This window comes from Herpailurus yagouaroundi, unplaced genomic scaffold, assembly GCF_014898765.1.
Source record: "Herpailurus yagouaroundi ecotype Mexico unplaced genomic scaffold, PumYag 246, whole genome shotgun sequence".
Taxonomy (NCBI): Eukaryota; Metazoa; Chordata; class Mammalia; order Carnivora; family Felidae; genus Herpailurus; species Herpailurus yagouaroundi.
In genome coordinates, this window is record NW_024412463.1 from 1,844,482 (window position 1) to 1,862,563 (window position 18,082).

General features: G+C 54.4%; 1 protein-coding gene across 3 annotated transcripts in view; it reads left to right on the top strand.

Moving 5' to 3' along the window:
- The window catches only part of BCAS4 (breast carcinoma amplified sequence 4), a 60,712-nt gene that overhangs the window by 13,604 nt on the left and 29,026 nt on the right, over positions 1–18,082 (top strand). For all 3 annotated transcript variants that reach the window (XM_040459655.1, XM_040459654.1, XM_040459653.1), the window contains exons 2-3: positions 1,658–1,729; positions 11,518–11,619. In XM_040459655.1, the coding sequence (XP_040315589.1) occupies positions 1,658–1,729; positions 11,518–11,619 (174 nt within the window). The remainder of the gene's footprint in view (positions 1–1,657; positions 1,730–11,517; positions 11,620–18,082) is intronic.

Consider the following 18,082-nt stretch of genomic DNA (forward strand, 5'->3'; position numbering starts at 1 on the left):
TAAGCCATGTTCTAGATGAACTTTATTCCTAGATGCCTGGTAATTAAAAACAAATACAACAGGGGCACTTGGGTGACTCATTTGGTTACGTGTCTGACTTTGGCTCAGGTCATGATCTCATGGTTCATGGGTTTAAGCCCGGCATCGGGCTCTGTGCTCGCAGCTTAGAGCCTGCTTTGGATTCCGTGTCTCCCTCTCTCTTTGCCCCTCTCCCGCTCGTGCTCTCTCAAAAGTGAATAAACATTAAAATAATAAATACATACATACATACATACATACCAATTGGAATGCCCAGGTAGCTCAGGTGGTTAAGCGTCCGACTTCGGCTCAGGTCGCGATCTCACAGCTTGCGAGTTCGAGCCCCGCATCGGGCTCTGTGCGGACAGCTCGGAGCCTGGAGCCTGCTTCGGATTCTGTGTCTCCCCCTCTCTCTGCCCCTCCCCCACTCATGCTCTGTCTCTCAAAAACGAATAAACTTTAAAAATAAATAAACAAACACACAAACAAATAAATAAATAAAACAAACAAACAAACCCCGGCTATTTTTAAGTCATGAAAACAGTAAATACTTGAGGGGAAAAAGGGTTCAAACTAATTTTTACACGAGGGATTTAAATGGGCTTGTAAGTCGGCAGACCCTTTCACGGTCATGTTTGGCTGGGCCTGTGGAGTGTTAAAAAAAATTTTTTTTGAATTTGAGCTACCATTTAAAAATCGGGACATTTTCCAAAAAGTTACAATTTCTGGCTTCTCTTGCAAAATGGAAGGCTCTGGGAGCGCTGAGCGTGTCTACTGATGGCCGCTGGCAGCTGGCTGTTCTAGACTTGGGCAAATGCTCCTCAGATTGCCACAAGCCCCAGCGAGCTGCCTTACGTCACTCGTTAAGTTACTGCCCAGCCCTAGTACCTCGAGTTGGGGACCCTTCAAGTCTCCCTTGTCAGACCCCACTCCCCATTTGTGCTCCCCAGGGCTAAGTAAACCCCGTTAATAGTGTTGCCAGGTAAAGTCCAGGGCACCCAGTTAAATTTGAATTTCAGATTGAATCATCGTTTAGTGTAAGTACATCCCCTGACTCTGGGCACTTCGGTCTGTGTCATTCCAGGCCTTTCTGTTAAACCATGTACGTTGTTTGCGTGTCGTCACAAGAATAGGTTTACATTCTACGTCTTCTGCATCTTGTGTGAACCGTCCATCGTGTTTCCCAGGAGGCATTTCTCAGAGTTTGTCAAGAGCAGGCTTTGGGGCTGTGAACTCAAACCTACCTACCGGGGAATCCTGGCCCCACCCCTTGCTAGCTGTGTGCCCTCAAGCAGGGCTACCTGTCCTCTCTGAGGCTCAGTTTCCTTATCTGAACAGCGGGATGGTAAGGGTAGCTTTGTTCTAGTCCTGCTCATATTTATTTATCTCCTCTCCTTTGAACGCTGCCTGGAGTGGATGGGCCGCGGTGGCTTTTCACCAGGCCTCCGTCCACAGGTGTCACGATTGCTGCCTGATCACCACTACCTTAAATGAGGCTATGAGACGTTTTGCAAAGGGAAAGGAGGTCTGAAGGGAGCTGGGCGGATAATCCTTAGTTTGCTTAAAAAAAAAATAAAGTGAAGGGCGTTTGTCTCCCTGGAAACCACTTGCTAATCTCCAGGATATTGTCTCTTTTCAGGCGAAGGAGGTGGAGGAGACCATCGAGGGGATGCTCCTCAGGCTGGAAGAGTTTTGCAGCCTGACCGACATGGTGAGTGTCTGCCCGGGAGGAGTGGATTTAGGCCCAGGCCAGACTCCAGGTCCTTCCTGGAGTTTTCTGGGGAAGCCATTTTGGTGGCGATTTGGCAGCCAGAAGGAATGGGGGCAGCAGCCGACGGTGAGAGCAGGACCGGGCACGCGCACTCTCTCACACGGTCTCTCAACACCAAGGCTTCCTGAGGCGGCCATCTTGATAGTGCCCATCCCCCCCCAGATGGCTCTTATTCCACAGAGGAGCCAGGAGTGGGCCACCAGGTGGCACTCTCGGGCACCGATGCGGGGAGCCTTTCAGCGGGGATGCTAAGACTATATTTAACTTTCCTCAGCTCTGCGCGGTCCGCCAGGCAAACATGGAGACAGCCAGGAAATGGCTTCAGGCCTGCAAGGCCTGGGAGGAGCCTCTTGCCCAGGCTGTAGCCTGAGGCAGGGTTGGGCATCGGGTTCCTTCTCAGATCCTTTCGCTGTCTCTGCTGTTGCCTCTTACTCTGTTTTGTTGGATCAAATCCTCTTGGCTGGGTGGGGGAGATGGTGCCTTAGGCCCAGAAGACAAGGTCTCCACTACAAATTTTGCAACAATCTCCTCCAGATCCTTGTGTCCCCAGCATTGTTGCCAACCAGGTGTGGGCCCCTGAATAGCAATGATAGAACTTTCTGGAAGCTCCCAGCACCCTCGGTTTAAGGCCTGAAGGCCCAAAGCGTAGAGCTCCATATTGTGATCAGGACCCGTGTCTCGGCTGGACCCCGTGGGGTAGATTTGTGCGCCTGTGAAGCACGTGTCTGGAGAAGTGTTTCTGAGAGCCCAGGGGAGGAACGGTCACGGCAGCCCTCTACGTTTATTGAACACCTACTTGGTGCCAGGCACAGTGCAAAGTGCGTTTCCCGTATCAGCCCATTTCTCCTTGAAGCAGGCCAACGTGACGGGCACCCCGTCATCCCCATTCATTCAATAGGCCTCCCTTGTGCCACCCTTGGGGACACAACAGTGAACAAGACCGAAGTGTTCCCAAGAGGACCTGTGTGTGTTTCGCTCTTGAGAACCAATTTTCTAGTTTGGGTGTGGGTCCGGGTGGGAGCTGGGTAATGAGACAGACTTTGAACAGCCCGGACAGCCCTTTCTTCATCACCGGCCATTGGACACCTGCCCCTGACTGGGTGCTGTGGTGAGCCCAAGGGTGAGAAGAAAGTGGACCGTGTCTCCCTTCCCTCTGTGAGAGGAGCCCACTGTGTGTGACCAGCGCTGTCATCCAGTGTGGCAGCCCTCGCCTGAAGGTGTTTTCAAGGTGCAAAAGGAGACTGCAAAGGTTTTGAAGAGGGAGGGTCTAGAAGGAACTGGGCACATGATCCTAAGACTTGATTTGTTTAAAAAAAAAAAAAAAGAAAGAAAAAGAAAGAAAAGCAGAGGCGTTAGATTCTGCCTGGGAAATTGGGAAGGCTTTGCAGAGCAGGTGGTGATTAATTTGGGGCTTTGAAGGAGGAACAGAAAGAATTCTGCCGCTGGGGAGGGTGAGTGTCCAGGCAGAGGCACCGGCCCGTGGGTATGGTGTGCTGGGCACAGTGTGGACCGGGGGGGCCCAAAGTCAAAGGGGTAGATTTGGAAGATGGGTGGACTGGTGACTCAGAGACGTTTTGTTCTCAAGTCTCAGCCACCCTCCTCCTTGAAAGGAGACCCACGATCCGCCTAAGGGGCGATCTTGGGGCAGGAGTCAGCCTGGATCGGGAGAGGGGTCGGGCCACCTTGCCTTTGAAACCATCGAGGCTTCCCGTGGTGGGGGAGCCTGTGTGTGTCACCCAGAGGCCAAGGCGTCAGGCAGTGTGCTGACAAGACCCTCCCCTAACTGGAAGCCTGGAGATGCATTTATGCAAAGGTTTTAATACCGAGATCACACACATGACCCATGGACCCGGTCCCGCCTGCAGATATGTTGGCTGTTTCTGGAAGGAAAAGAAAAAGGAATTCACTGCTGACATTTATAGAATGTCATGCAAAAAAAAAAAAAAAAAGGGTTTCTGGCTTCTTTTGGAAGAGCAAAGATCTGGCTCCCTTGGGTGCTTGGTCCCACCTGGCCAGCGTCGGCCGGAGTTGTGTCGTGGCCGCCCCACTCTGGACAGCGTGTGAGCTCTCAGCCTGTCACTGGCCACTGCTCCTGTGGGGCCCCCTGACTCCGTGGCCACCTGCCAGGTACGTCTATCCCATGCGCAAATGTTTTGCGGCCGAGAGTATGTTTCTCTGTATTTGGCGTCCTACCGAAAAAGGGCAAATGACACCAGACCAAGAGGGTCAAGAAAGGGAAGAGAGTGCGTCTCCCACGGGAGTGAAGACCATTTCTTGTGTTCATACGCAAACGAGCGTGCCTGCGTTAAGAGAATGTGCCTGGTACGATGCTTTTGTGGCCCCTGCAACAGTGCGCGGAGTTACGGAGACCCTCTTGGCCCCGACACTTGATGCTTAGTTTCCCTGGTGTGCCTGCACGCGTGGCAGAGAGAGGTGTCCAGCTTGGGGCCTCCTTTTCTCTTTTGGTGCAAGCTAGGGATGAGTGGGGGCCTCTGGGGGGCAGGTGATGTCACCCCATGGACCTTGTCCCCAGCCCGCTGCTTTGGCCTTTGGCAACAGTGGTCGAGTTAGAGGCCCGAGAGTGGCCAGGCTCCCTGGTGCATAGCCCAGAGAGAAGCCGCGCCTCTTCCGGGAAAATCAGGCACTTAGGAACGAGAGTCCGGCTTCCTGTCTGATGCATTAAGTCCATTGCCAGCCTGCCCTTGCCCTTGATCACCCTGTGTGACTGGAATTCACCACCCTGTGCCTGCCACCCGTTTGGACCTTAGACGTAATGCTCGCTGCTGCCGCTTCAAGCTCCTGCTGCTGCGGGGTCTCGGGCACAGCAATGCCCTCTCCCTCCCTTTCTCTTCCGCTGCCGCATCAGGCTACCCCAAAAGGCAGTGGGGTAAAACGACCACCCGTTTATTACGTGGGCCAGGGCAGGGCACAGGGGGGATGTGGTTCCTGCTGGGGCGGGGATGTCCGACGTGGCCCTTTCTCCCGCTTGTCTGACGTCTGGGCTGCGAGTGCCGATGGCCGGGGACCGGCTGGTGTCCCCTCTCCCCATGCAGCCTGTCCTCGGGGCTAGTTCGGGCTCCCTTGGCATGGCGTCAGGCCTCCCAGGGCAGGCATTCCGACAGATGGGAAGTGGGAGCCTCCGGGTGTCTGGACGCTTGGGTGTGCCAGTGTCACTTCTGTCCTATTTTACCGGTCAGACCAGTCCCACAGGGCACCCAGATCCAAGGGGAGAGGACACGGACCCCGCGTGCTCACGGAAGGAATGCAGAGGACTTGCGGCCCTCTTCAATCTACCGCAAATGGTACCTGTCTCCCAAGAGTTACCGTGCGGACCGGATGAGGTGGGGATACGCGCTGCCCCTCCCCTGCGGTGACCGCAGCGAAAGTGTGGGCGAGGATGTGGGACACCGGAAACGCTCGTCGCCTTGCTGGCAGAGATGCAAGAAGGCACAGCCACTTTGGAAACAGTTCGGCAGGTTTTCAGAAAGTCAGACATGCACTGACCCTGCATCCTGGCGACTGTCATCCGAGATGATTACCCAAGAGAAGCGGAAAGCAGAGACCGCAAAGCCTCGCAGCCCAATGTTCGCAGCAGCTTTATTCGCGATGCTCCCAGACCAGAAAGAACCTCGGCGTCCATCGGCGGTAGAAACGAGGCAATCAGCTGTTGTTTCTTCACACCCTGGCCCTCACGGCGACGCGAAGGAACAAACTGCAGACGACATCAGGGAGGTCTCTCCCGAGCGTGAGGCCCGGGGAAAGAAGTCAGGCACAGAATGCGAGCTGGGGTGGCTTCCGTGGTCCGAAGTTCAAAAATATGCAGAACGAGTCTGTGGTGTGATGGGAAGTCAGGCAGTGGTTAGCTTTGGGGGCGTGGTCACGACTGGAAAGAGGCAGGAGGGAGCCTTCCGGGGTGATGGGATGTTCCACACGGTGGCCTGGGTGGTGTTTACCCAGATGGAAACGTGCTCACAAAATACGTCCAACTGCCCACTGAAGGCCCGAGCACTTTGCTGTACGTCGTTGCCATTCGATTAAAAATAGTTAAAAATAATTGCTGAGCAGGGTGCCGGCTCTGTATGCGGCTCTGCATAAATGGTGGCTCCTGGGGTCAGCATCGTCATTACGGAAGCACCGGGAGGTGGTGACAGTGATGAGGATTTGTAAGGCCTTCAGCCCTGTGCCCTCTGGAGTTCAGACGGCTCATCCGGGCCCTGGGAACCCCCACCCCTGGCAGGGAGCGGACTCTTTCTTTGGCCCTGGGCCAGCACTTGCATTTGGCATTGGTGTGTGTTCTTGGGTCAAGTGCATTTGGCTCTCCTTCCTGGGGGCCCTGAATCATCCTGGACAGCCGTCTTTGCTCGGTGATAACCCCCACATCCGCTGCCCAGACTTCTGGGCTCCGGAGGCCCGCTCTGGGGAGGTGGTGGCAGACCGGGCTGGGGGAGGGTCGGCCAGGCCAATCAACCGGGTTGGGGGTTCGTCCTGGCAGAGGCTCCGATAGGATCGATTCGTCGCCGACCTCCCTGCGTGCTTCTCGGTCGCGAACGAAACGTGCCATCTCAGGATTCCATGATGATGCGAAGTAGGTGTGAGAAGCAGAATGTGTTGCTTTCCTTGGACTCCCCTGGAAGAAGAGAAGGGCGCAGCGTGGCCACAGACGCCCTGCTGGAGGGACTCTAGGGAGTGGTGAGAGATCACAGTTAACCAGAGGGGACAGCTGTCACAGCTCCACACGGGACATGGTCTCAGGGTGGCCCGGTCTTCCCATTTTTCACAAGGAGCTAGAAATCTGGGCTTCTAAGGGAAACCTCCTTGTTTTCAGATCTTGGCATCTCGCTCGGATGGGCTTCGGTTTTTTTAGACATGATGCGGGCTGGCTCGGCAGAACACGTCTGCAGACCTCTGCTATTAGAGGTGACCCCGGACCAACCTGGATGGTAACCTTCCATCTCCCACTTTGTAGCCTTCCGACCTTGGGCTGGCTCATGTCGTTTTTCCGTCTTGTGCAGCATCACCACCCATGAAAGGTTAAAGATAAAATCGTTTCTGATTCACAGGGTCTGTTCTCAGCACCAGGCCAAAGCCTGCAGAGTGCTGGCATCATGCCCCCCCCCACCCTCATTTTCGCCTTACAGTTCCCAGCACGTGGGGGAACCAAGAGGAAGCTTTGGGGGCCTTTTGGACCCCAAGGATTACTCTCTACTTTCCCCCCATGCACGCACAGACCGCCGTGCGGGCAGGGGTAGACAGCCCCCCATTATCCACAGTTTCAGCAAGTGGAGAGGGGACTGCCCAGCCACAGACCCCCTCTTCCTGGGATTCCTTCGAAGCTAGAGGGAGGCAGGGACGCACGTCATCACTCTCCCCTCTGCAGTGTTCCCCTCACCCCCTCAGGGTGGGTCACTGGGACCAGGCCCTCCTGACTGTCCTTGTTCTCACCCGATTCGTTTCTTGAGAAATGAGCAGAAAGAAAAGATCTGCGTTTGATCTACTGTGTTCTGACCTTGCCGGGAGTTATCTGCTCTTTGTTGCATTACTGAATCACAGCACTTTCTCCAGAGTTCAGCCTTGTGGAGGGATGGGTATGTCTCCAGAAGTTTGGCCTTGGGGGAGCCCAAGGGAAGATGTTGAGGGCTTTTTCCTATCAAGGGTAACAAACGCAGGTGCCCGCGGGAGCCAGGCAGGATCTGGACAGGAGTGAAGGGGGCAGGGGCGAGGCATTAGGGAGGGGTGGTGACTGAGGACACCAGAGAGCCCATGCCCCACCTGGAGCGAGCAGCCACGGCTCAGCCCGGCCTTCGGTGCCTGGGGGACGTAGGCCCAGTGTTGCCAAAGCTGCTGACTTTCAAGACGTGTTGTAAATCCCCACTTAATCAGTTGAATATTTTAAAGCTGTATTTATGTATTTTATTTTGGAATAGTTTTAGATTTACAGGAAAAGTGAGAAGATAGTATGGAGAGTGCCCACACGCCCCTCATCCAGTTTCTCCCCCCTGTGCTAACATCCCGTGTCAGCCACAGGACCTTTGTCAAAACTAAGAAACCCGGGGGCGACTGGGTGGCTCAGTCAGTTAGGCGTCCAACTTCGGCTCAGGTCAGGATCTCGTGGTTCCTGTGTTCAAGCCCCGCATCAGGCTCTCTGCTGTCAGCACAGAGGCCGCTTCAGATCCTCCGTCTCCCTCTGTGCCCCTCCCCCACTGGTTCCCCCCCTCCCCACTCAAAAATACATAAACATTAACAAACCAAAAAACAAACAAAAAACCTAAGAAACCAACACAGGCGCATTGCTATTCACTACTCTCCATTGTTTGATTTTGATTTTGCCAGTTTCCCGTTAACGTCCAGGATGAACGCGATCCAGGATCACATGAGATCCCACGTGGCGTTAAGTCGTCATGTCTGCTTAGTCTCCTCCTCTGTGGCAGTTTCGGTCTTTCCTTGCTTTTCACGACATTGGCAGTTTCGAGGAGCCCTGGTCAGGTACTTTGTAGAAGGTCTCTCCATTTGGGTTTGTCCGGTGTTTTTCTTATGGTGAGACGGGGGTTGTGGGTTTCTAGAGAGAATCCACACAGGTGAGGTGCCTTCTCATCACGTCAGGTCTGGGGCATGTGGCACCCACATGCCCTCGCACCCACACGCCTAGCTGATGTTGCCATTTCTGCTTCCCCGTCGTTTGTGGTGTTCATCTTGTGCTTTGGGTTATAGTCCGATATCATATTACGTGTCTTGTTGTCCAGATTGTTCCAGATTTGACCATTCGTCTCTTTCAGGTTGGCTCCTGTGTTCCTTTGACATGCCCCATCCTTTATCTTTTTTTTTTTTAATGTTTACTTTTGAGAGAGAGAGAGAGCAAGCGTGTGGTGGAGTGACAGAGAGAGAGAGGAGGGCGGGGCTCGACCTCGTGAACCGTGAGATCGTGACCTGAGCTGAAGTCGGCCGCTCAACCGACTGAGCCACCCAGGCGCCCCTGTCCTATATCTTCGTAAACACTCCCTTACAGGGGTGCCTGGCTGGCTTGGTCGGAGGAGCACCTAACTCATGATCTTGGGGTCGTGAGTTTGAGCCCCTCATGGGGCATAGAGATTACTTAATAAAAATAAGTTTAAATAAATAAATAAATACTCCCTTACATTCTGGCACTAGAAGATTCTTCAGGCACTGTGTTTTCCCTGCCCCAGCCCTAGAAACAGCCATTTCTCCTAGGAAAGTTGGAAATTAAGTCATATTAAAAAACTTGGGGTGCCTGGGTGGCTCAGTCGGTTAAGCGCCTGGCTTCCGCTCAGGTCACGATCTTGAGGTCCGTGGGTTTGAGCCCCGCGTCGGGCTCTGTGCTGACAGCTCGGAGCCTGGAGCCTGCTTCGGGTTCTGTGTCTCCCTCTCTCTCTGCCCTTCCCCTGCTCACACTCTTTCTCTCAAAAATAAACAAACATTAAAAAACTTAAAAAACAAAAAACAGAACTCACTCTGTGGGCCACATCCAGGCATAGCTGGTGTTGTTTCATCTCCAGAACATTCTTTGAAGGAAAGACCTGTGTGGTACCCATTTTATAGACAGGGAAACCGAGGCACAGGGAGGTCAGGGCAGAGACTAAAGCCACATGCCACCCTCTCGGGGCCCCTGTGTGCCCTCGTGGGGCCAGGGCATGTGGGGCAGGAGGATACCCAGGACAGTGGGCTTGGAGCCAGGCACCCAAGCAGCACGGCGGCAGCGCTGTGACCAGAGGAGGAGAAGCAGGAGGGGACAGCTTGGTCTGGGACGTTCGGGGAACGGGGTAGCATCTGAGACCTGGGGCAGGGAGGGTGGTGTTCTGGGAGGACCACAGGCAGGTCTCGTGTATTCGGGTAGAAAGGCGGACAGATGCGGTTTTCAGGTCATGTTTAACATGAAACTTTGTGCTGAGCTGTCTCCCTGCGTCAGTTGTCTGTTGCTGCTGAACCCGGGTCCCCAGACATGGTGACGTGAAACGACGGCCTTCCCCACCTGGCAGCACTTGTGGGTCGGGAGTGTGTGCGGCCCCGCCAGGTGGCTCTGGTGGCCCTTGCTGCACAGGCTGCCCACGGGGAGTCGGCTGGGGCCGCTCTTGTCTCGAGGTTCAGCCGGGGCAGGACCGCATCCGGCCCAGTCGGCGGGGGTGCGCCTCGGTTCCCCACTGGCAGGTGCCGGAGGCTGCCCTCCGTCCCCAGCCGCGTGGGCCTTTCTGTCGCCTCAGTTTACTGGTGGCTGAGAAGGCAGGTCGAGGAAGGTGGGGGGGAGAGGGAGCGTGCATGAGTGAGCCAATGAGAGAGAGAGAGAGAGAACAAACTGGAATGACAGTCCTCTGTGTGACCCTGTCCCCAGAGTGCCATCTCTCCTTTTGGCCGAGTCCCTTTCGTTAGAAGCGAATCGCCAGGGCCAGTTCACGGTCCCGGGGGGTGGGGGGTGCTGTGCAGGAGGCAGCGGCTGTGCAGGAGGCAGCGGTCACTGGGGAGCATGTCAGGAGCCGCCTGTACGAACCCTGCCAAACACCCTGCCGGACGGTCTGTCCTCACCGCCTGCCAAGGAAGCCGGAGCCATTGTCACTGCTTTGCCGTCCAGATAAGCAAAGGAGGGCTCAGAGAGGTGCAGCGACTCGCCCGAGGTCACACAGCTCAGACTCCAGCCTGAGTCCAGCCTCGACTGCCCTCACACTCCAGCTCCAGCCTGGCCTCGGAGCTTAGCTGAAGATGCAGATTCCCGGCTGACCCCAGGCAGACTAAACCAGACATGGAGGGGCCTGGGAATCAGCATTGGACAGGTTGCCGTGGGGGATCCCGATGCTCCCTGGAGTCTGAGAGCAGCGTTTGCTCCCTCATCCTAAGGACATGATAACACGGAGATGACGTGTCTCTCTCTCACACAGTGACGGGTTAGGCGTGGTCTTTGGCTCCTGAGGACAAAAACAGAGGCAGAGGTGTCCGATTTCAGGGATCACGGGAGAGGTGTGGCTTCATTAAAGGTCATAGCCACGTTGGGAGCCCTTCCAGGCAGAAGAAATTGAAAATTAGGGGCGCCTGGGTGGCGCAGTCGGTTAAGCGTCTGACTTCGGCCAGGTCACGATCTCGCGGTCCATGAGTTCGAGCCCCGCGTCGGGCTCTGGGCTGATGGCTCAGAGCCTGGAGCCTGTTTCCGATGCTGTGTCTCCCTCTCTCTCTGCCCCTCTCCCGTTCATGCTCTGTCTCTCTCTGTCCCAAAAATTAAAAAAAATAAAAAAAAAAAACGTTGAAAAAAAATTAAATGAGATGGTGTGCGGGAAATGCTTAGCGCGGTGTCTGCATATGGGAAGCACTTTGATACTTGGGAGCTGTGGTTTTCATTCACGTTATTAATGAATGTTAATGATCATTAACTTGTTGGTATTATTAATTTCAGGGCAGTGAAAATGTGACTTACCCCGACTTGGGTTTGCAGAAGAGATTTTGGGTCTTTCCCTTTGCTCCAGTTGAGTGGTTTAGAAAACAGATCTTATTTTGGGACTGGTGTTGGCAGGTGTTCGTGGGGGAAACGGCAGTAGACGATACGTGGGTCGGTCTGGGTCCCCACTCAGGACTCTGGGTTCTGGGTTGTCCCCGGGTCTGTCCTTGTGCAGGACGCCGCTCGACATCGTGGCCATCTGCGAGGTCCCTGCAGACCCTGGGCGACCCCAGAGGCAGGCCGGAGGCCGGGGTAACAGGGCCGAGGGCCTGACGAGCTGTTCTGTTTCTTGCAGATCAGGAGCGACACTTCACAGATCTTGGAGGAAAACATCCCACTCCTTAAGGCCAAAGTGACAGAAATGCGTGGCATCTATGCCAAAGTGGACCAGCTAGAGGTGTGTCTGAGGTGATGGGCTTTCTTTGTGAGACCTGTGGGCCTGTTCTGGTTCTTTCCTCCTCTCTTCCAAAATGCTGATTGGGCCTCCAGAGCGTCAGGCGTTAGACCCAGTACAGGGGGTTGGTGGCGAAAGAGGGCGTACTTACACGGTATTGTAAAAGCTGTGACAAATATGAATTCATAGAAAGTACCCCACGTAAAAGTCCAGGTATGGGGCGCCTGGGTGGCTCAGTTGGTTAAGTGTCCGACTTCAGCTCAGGTCATGATCTCACGGTTTGTGGGTTCAAGCCCTGCGTTGGGCTTTCGCTGCCCCTCCCCCACTGATTCTCTCTCTCTCTCTCTCTCTCTCTCTCTCTCAATAAATGAATAAACATTAAACAAATTTAAAAATCAGACTTTTTAAAAAAGGTTTTTTTATTTATTTTGAGAGAGAGAGTGGGGGGGAGGGGTAGAGAAAGAGGGAGGGAGAGAGGATCCCAAGCACTGGCTCGAACATACGAACCGTGAGATCATGACCTGAGCCGCAGTTGCATGCTTAACGACGGCGCCACCCAGGCGCCCCTAAAAATCTGGCTTTTAAGCTGCTTTTGGAAATTCAGAAGCTTTGATAGCACTTAGCTCACATTTCTTTAAATACTTTAATCTCCAGGTTGTATTTCTCAAGGTATAAATACATGAAGTACACACATCTTTTTTTTTTTATATTTTTGAGAGAGAGAGAAAGAGAGAGACAGAGTGCAAGTGGGGGAGGGGCAGAGAGAGGGGGAGACACAGAATCGGAAGCAGGCTCCAGGCTCCGAGCCGTCAGCACAGAGCCCGACGCGGGGCTCGAACTCACCAGCTGTGAGATCACGACCTGAACCAAAGCCAGATGCTTAACAAACTGAGCCACCCAGGCGCCCCTGAAGTACACCCATCTTCCGTGTATAGTTCAGTGAATTTTTACACACATAAACTCCCATGTGAAGACGACCCGAATTGAGAAGGAGAACATTTCTCAGCCCCGGGCTGTAATTTTGTAGAGCCGGGTGGCAGCTGCCCCTCAGACAAGGCCCGTGTTCTCCAGCATACCGCAATCCCCACCACGCCCTACTGCCTCACTGCTGACTTCCCTCACCTGCCTTGTTCCTGTGTGAGCAGCAGGCTAAGCGCGTGGTAGGTCATTTTTCTCCTTGCTGCACCGTACCCTCACTGTCCCATTTCCCAGAGGAAGAGCATAAACTCCAAGAGGTAAGCAGCGTTCCCAGGGTCACACATCTCATTCCTTGAAGCTGGGACCTCAGGCTGCGTCCCCTGGAGCCCAAGCTCTTACCCGTACTGGGGCCCTCAGCTTGGGATCCTGGCTCCTTACACAGCGAAAGCCCAGGAGGCTTGAGGGAGCTTGCAATTAAATAGCGGTCACCTGGACGGACGGGACGTGAGCCGCTCCGAGCCACGGAGGAAGGGAGCACGGCAGTCACCACTAGAGCTGGCAGAGTTAACATTCTTGTCAGCAGAGAATGAGGCAGGAATATAATTAAAACTTTGCCCTTGGAATCGCTGATTCATTTGAATTTTATTCCACACGTTTGACCGAGGAAAGAGAGAAAATGCGAAGGTTTGGAGCCCTGGCCCGGCTCTCAAGCCCAGCGCTTCCCTTAGCAGTCAGCCCACTGAGACTTACTGAGGGCCTACTGTGTGCGCTATGGGACTCTCACGGGGAGAAAGGCAGGTGCAGCCCGCGGCCGTGTTCCAGCAGGAGGGGCCCGGCCGCAAAGCGCTCCCACAGTGGTTCCCGGTGGCCACCATAACTCATGCCCACAAACTTAGGGGTGTCAAACGACATGGGTTTATATCTCACAGCTCCTGACGTTGCAAGTCCCAATGTGTCTTATAGGCTAAAAATTGAGGTGTTAGCGGGGCTCGTTCCTTCTGGAGGCTCTGGGGGGGGCCTTTTCCACCTCCCAGAAGCTGCCTGTGTTCCTTGGCCTCTACCTCCCCGTCCGCCCCACCTGTAGCGCCTTCCAGTCTCTCTTACGCTCTGACCCTCCTGCTCCCCTCTGACAGGGACCCTGTAGTCCCCCGGGTCACCCAGCATCATCTCCCCGTCCTCAGTCCCATCTGCAGAGTCCTTCTTTCCCTATAATGTCTTCGCAGGTTCTGGGAATGAGGATGTGCCCTCTCTGGGGGCCGTTTTCCTGCTGACCACAGTGGCCGAGGGAAGGAGGCAGGTGCTCTGGAGGAAGGTGCTGCCCGAGGAGTGGAAAGAGCCCCTGGAGGAAGAATGGAAGGGGTGATGTTAGGTGGAGGGGGGGACGGGCAGGGGGGACAGCTCGGGCAGAGGCTCAGAGGCAGGATGGTGTTGAGCTCGGGGGCAGGAGGGAGATGGGAACGCTGGAAGGATCCCGGGATGTCCTGATGATGGGAACGTGACCGGAGTGGGGCTGGAGAAATCGGGCAGCAGGAGCCCTGTTGTCAGGATTTTGGCCTCTTCATCCCAAGCGATGGGGAGCCACCGATGAGACAGGATAGTCCCCACGGCAGGGTGTTGGTGCTGTTGACGCTTCGGGCCTGACATTCTCTGTTGTGGGGCATCCTGTGACGTAGCAGCGTCCGGGTCTCTACCCACGAGATAGAGTTCCCCCTCACCCCTGGCTCTAGAGTCCTACTGCCTGGGTTCGGATCCTGATGCTGTCTCTTTCCTCGTGTGACCCCCTGGCAAATTCCAAGTCTCTGCTCCCCTGTAAAATGGAGTGACAGTAGTGAGGTTCCTGAACCCAAATCTGTTTTTCTTTTCTTTTCTTTTCTTTCTTTCTTTCTTTCTTTCTTTCTTTCTTTCTTTCTTTCTTTCTTTCTTTCTTTTTTTAGCATTTTTAATTTCTTTTTGGGAGGCAGAGAGACAGAGAGAGACAGAGCATGAGCGGGACAGGAGCAGACAGAGAGGGAGACACAGAAGCCAAAGCAGGCTCCAAGCTCTGAGCTGTCAGTACAGAGCCCGACGTGGGCTCGAACTCACAAGCAGTGAGATCATGACATGAGCTGAAGTCTGCCGCTTAACCGACTGAGCCACCCAGCTGCCCCCTTGAACCCAAATCTTACCGGTATTTACTTGGCTAACATTACTTGAACGCTCATTATGAGCTACCCTGAGATCTGGGTATGAGCGTCCTGGTCCCTTGCTAGTGGCCTGTGGGGGTGCTGGGTGAGGACCTGGGCTGGATGAGATAGGTTGGCTGTGTCAGCACCTGCAAAGCAGGGGCCTGGTCAGACCTGTAAGAGAGACCCGCTTCCTGGGGGTCTCTTCACACGAAGGACTGAGAAATGGAGGAGTGAGCCTCGGTGGGGGGGGGGGGGGGGGGGACAGCTTGTGCAGATGTCCCAAGGCTGCAAAGACCAAGGCCTTTCAGGCAGTTGTGGGTGGTGTAGATAGAGCTCAAGGTTAGGGGTGGGCACAGACTGACCGTGTTGGGCCAAGTCGTGGAGTTTGGACCCCTTGGTGAGAACGACAAGACCCTTCAAAAGTGATTGCGAATAATATACTATTATTCCCTCCCCAACCCCGAGAAAATCCAAAAAGATTGTTTTGAAGCGTTCCACTCACAACCCATGGAACACCGAACACGTGCTAAGAACTGAGTGTATTTACATGGTTGTGCAATCATCACCAAGTTTTCATCGTCCCCCGAAGAAACTCTGTAAACCACCAGCAGCCACTCCCCAGCCCCAGCCCCTGGGGGCCACACATCCACTTTCTGGCTCTATGGATCTGCCTCTTCTGGATGCTTCATACTAACGGTATTATACAGCCTGTGGCTACAACGCCTGGCTTATTTCACTCAGGATGATGTTTCGGGGGTTCATCCAGGCCGTAATATGTGTCTGATCTTCATTCCTTTTTTTGGCTGAATAATATTCTAGTGCACGGATGGACACGCCACATTTCATCTGTCCTTTTGGGTCATTTCCCCTTTTTGGCTCTCATGAATAATGCTACTGTGAACACGCACGTCTGCGTTTTTGTGTGAATCTGTATTTTCATTCCTCTCGGGTGGAAACCTAGGAGTGGAAATGCTAGGTCATACCAGAACTCTTTTGGGGCACTGCCAGGTGTGTTCCAAAGTGACGAGACTACGGCATTTTCCACTCGCACCAGCGATTGCTACGAGTTTTAGATGGAAATGGCGCACTCAGGTGCCGGCAGGATCCGGGGCTGTACTGAGTGACCAGGTGCTACACGACCAACCCCAAGGCCCCCTCCCCCATTACTTCCAACAGCTGCAGCTGAGAAGCACCCGTCCCCTTCAGTGGGCTAGGATCACCAGGCCGCCACAATCCCCACTCTGCCCTAGAGTCTCCCCAGTGTTGAGGCTGAGTGGCATTTGCCTTGTATCAGCCTCCCCTGGGCTGTTGCTTTCCTTAGAGTAGAGGTATTTCTCTGTAACCGGGTCTCTGTTAAAAGGAGGAAACACTGAGCTAGTCCAGGGGGGTCTTGGACGAGAAGCCGGTGCGAAAATACCTATTTCCCACTATGAAGTGTGTGCTTTAGCAGCTTATGAGAACCTGAGGTGCATTGGACCGGGACAGGTAGATTCCAGAGCCATGTGGCCCCGGCCCCAGAACTGCCCCTTGGGTAGCTCTGTCACCCTCCAGAATCTGCTTCTTCCTCGGTAAGTTGGGAATATGCCTTCCCTCCTGGCAGTCACCGTGGGGCATTAGGCCAGCAGCTGGCACTAGGTCCCTGAGGTGCTCGGTGAAGCCCAGCACTGTTCTCTGGCTGTTGCCTGTGTCTCCCTCCCTCTTTGCCCCTCCCCCACTCGTCCTCTGTCTCTCTCTCTCTCTCTCTCTCTCAAAAATAAATAGACCTAAAAAAATTTTTTTAATAAATAAAAAAAAAAGACTATGTACGAGTCCCCCCTATTCCCGAGACGCAGCCACCAGAGTGGTCGCCGTCCTGTCCCCCAGCCCCATCCGCTCTGGTGGCTGCGTCTCTCCTGGTCTCCCCGAACCGGGTCTCTCCCGGGCTGCCCTTGGCTGGCATTTCCGACCTGCGAGCGTGCATTCCTCAACTCCCCCCCAGACTGGCGGCAACAGGGGGCGCATACAGTTGGAATCGGCTGGCGGACGGGGACTGCGGGGCCGTCTTCCGTGTTTTACAAGTAGCTGTGCCGCCCAGGGAGGCCTCGGAGCCCAAGGGCCGGAGCCCTGGTCAGGGGAAGCTTCCTGGCCCCGTGGCCCCTTGTCTTCCATTTCCTCCCCCCCCCCCATCTGATGTGGCTTATTCGGCCTTTCAGCTGCCAGGTGTCTTTTTGCTACGGATGCGCCCATTCGTGCGTGGATTCTCAGGCACCCGCCGTCCGGGGGAACCCTGTGCAGCCCACCAGGTTCCGGTCTTGGCCTTGTGAACAACACTGACTCAGCACCTTTTCCTTCGGAACCTACGTTCTGGAGGCAGTGGACGAGAAGTTCGGAGGGCGAGGAGGGCTAAGGAGACAGGGAAAGCGGGAGTCTCCACAGTGATGGGGGCTGCGTTAGATTAGGCGGCCGGGGAAGGCCTCTCTCTGGAGGGGACTGTCAGTCCAGGCCCTGAAAGCTGGGCAACGTTCACCCCATCAAGAACAGAGAGCAGGGCCTGGCCTGGAGACAGCCGGTGGAAGGGTCCTGTGGTGAGTGGGGCCTGGCATTTCCAGGGAACCCGAAGGAGGGGAGGCCGGTGTGAGGAGGAGAGGGCAGGGCCGGATGGTGGGCACCCTGTAGGCAGTGGGGGGCCATGAACTTCGTTCCAGTGAAGGGAGGCTCCCTCCTAGTCTCCTTCCTCTTCCTGGTGACAGAAGGTCTCTGCTAGCCTACTGCGGGAGCGAGGGAGGCCCACAGAGGTGTGGCTCGTCTGATGTGGCTCTGGAGTCGCTTCCTCTGGTGGCCTTCGCCTTCTGTGCTCGCGACACGCAAACGTGCCCGCGCACTCGAACACACGTGCGTATAAACACACAAGCTCACATGAGCACAGGCACACGAACACGCTTAAATACACGCACGCGTGAACATGCACACACGTGAGTGCGGGAACACCCGTGTGCTGGGTGAAGGGAAAGGTGAAGATACACCACAGGCTGCAGATGAGCCGGTTCGACGTGTCTGCGCCTGCGCGGAATTTTTTTTTTTTTTAATTGGGAATTATTGCTAACATGGGTAAAAACTCAAGGCTTTTCATAAAATCTGCAGTTTTTTTTTTTCTTTTCAAAATGATACCTGATGTTTATTGAGCTCAGTATGTGCTAAGTAAGCACTCACCTGCTTAGCAAGGTTGGTATTATTCGTATTCCATATAGTAATATCATCATTATTATCATTTACTAGATAAGGAAACTGAGGCTTGTAGAAAGTTGCATACAGCTTGTAAGGGGCAGAACTGGATTCTAATCCAGAGAGTCTGACCCAGGTTCTCTCTCTCTCTCTCTTTTTTTTTTTTTTTTTTTTTTTTTTTT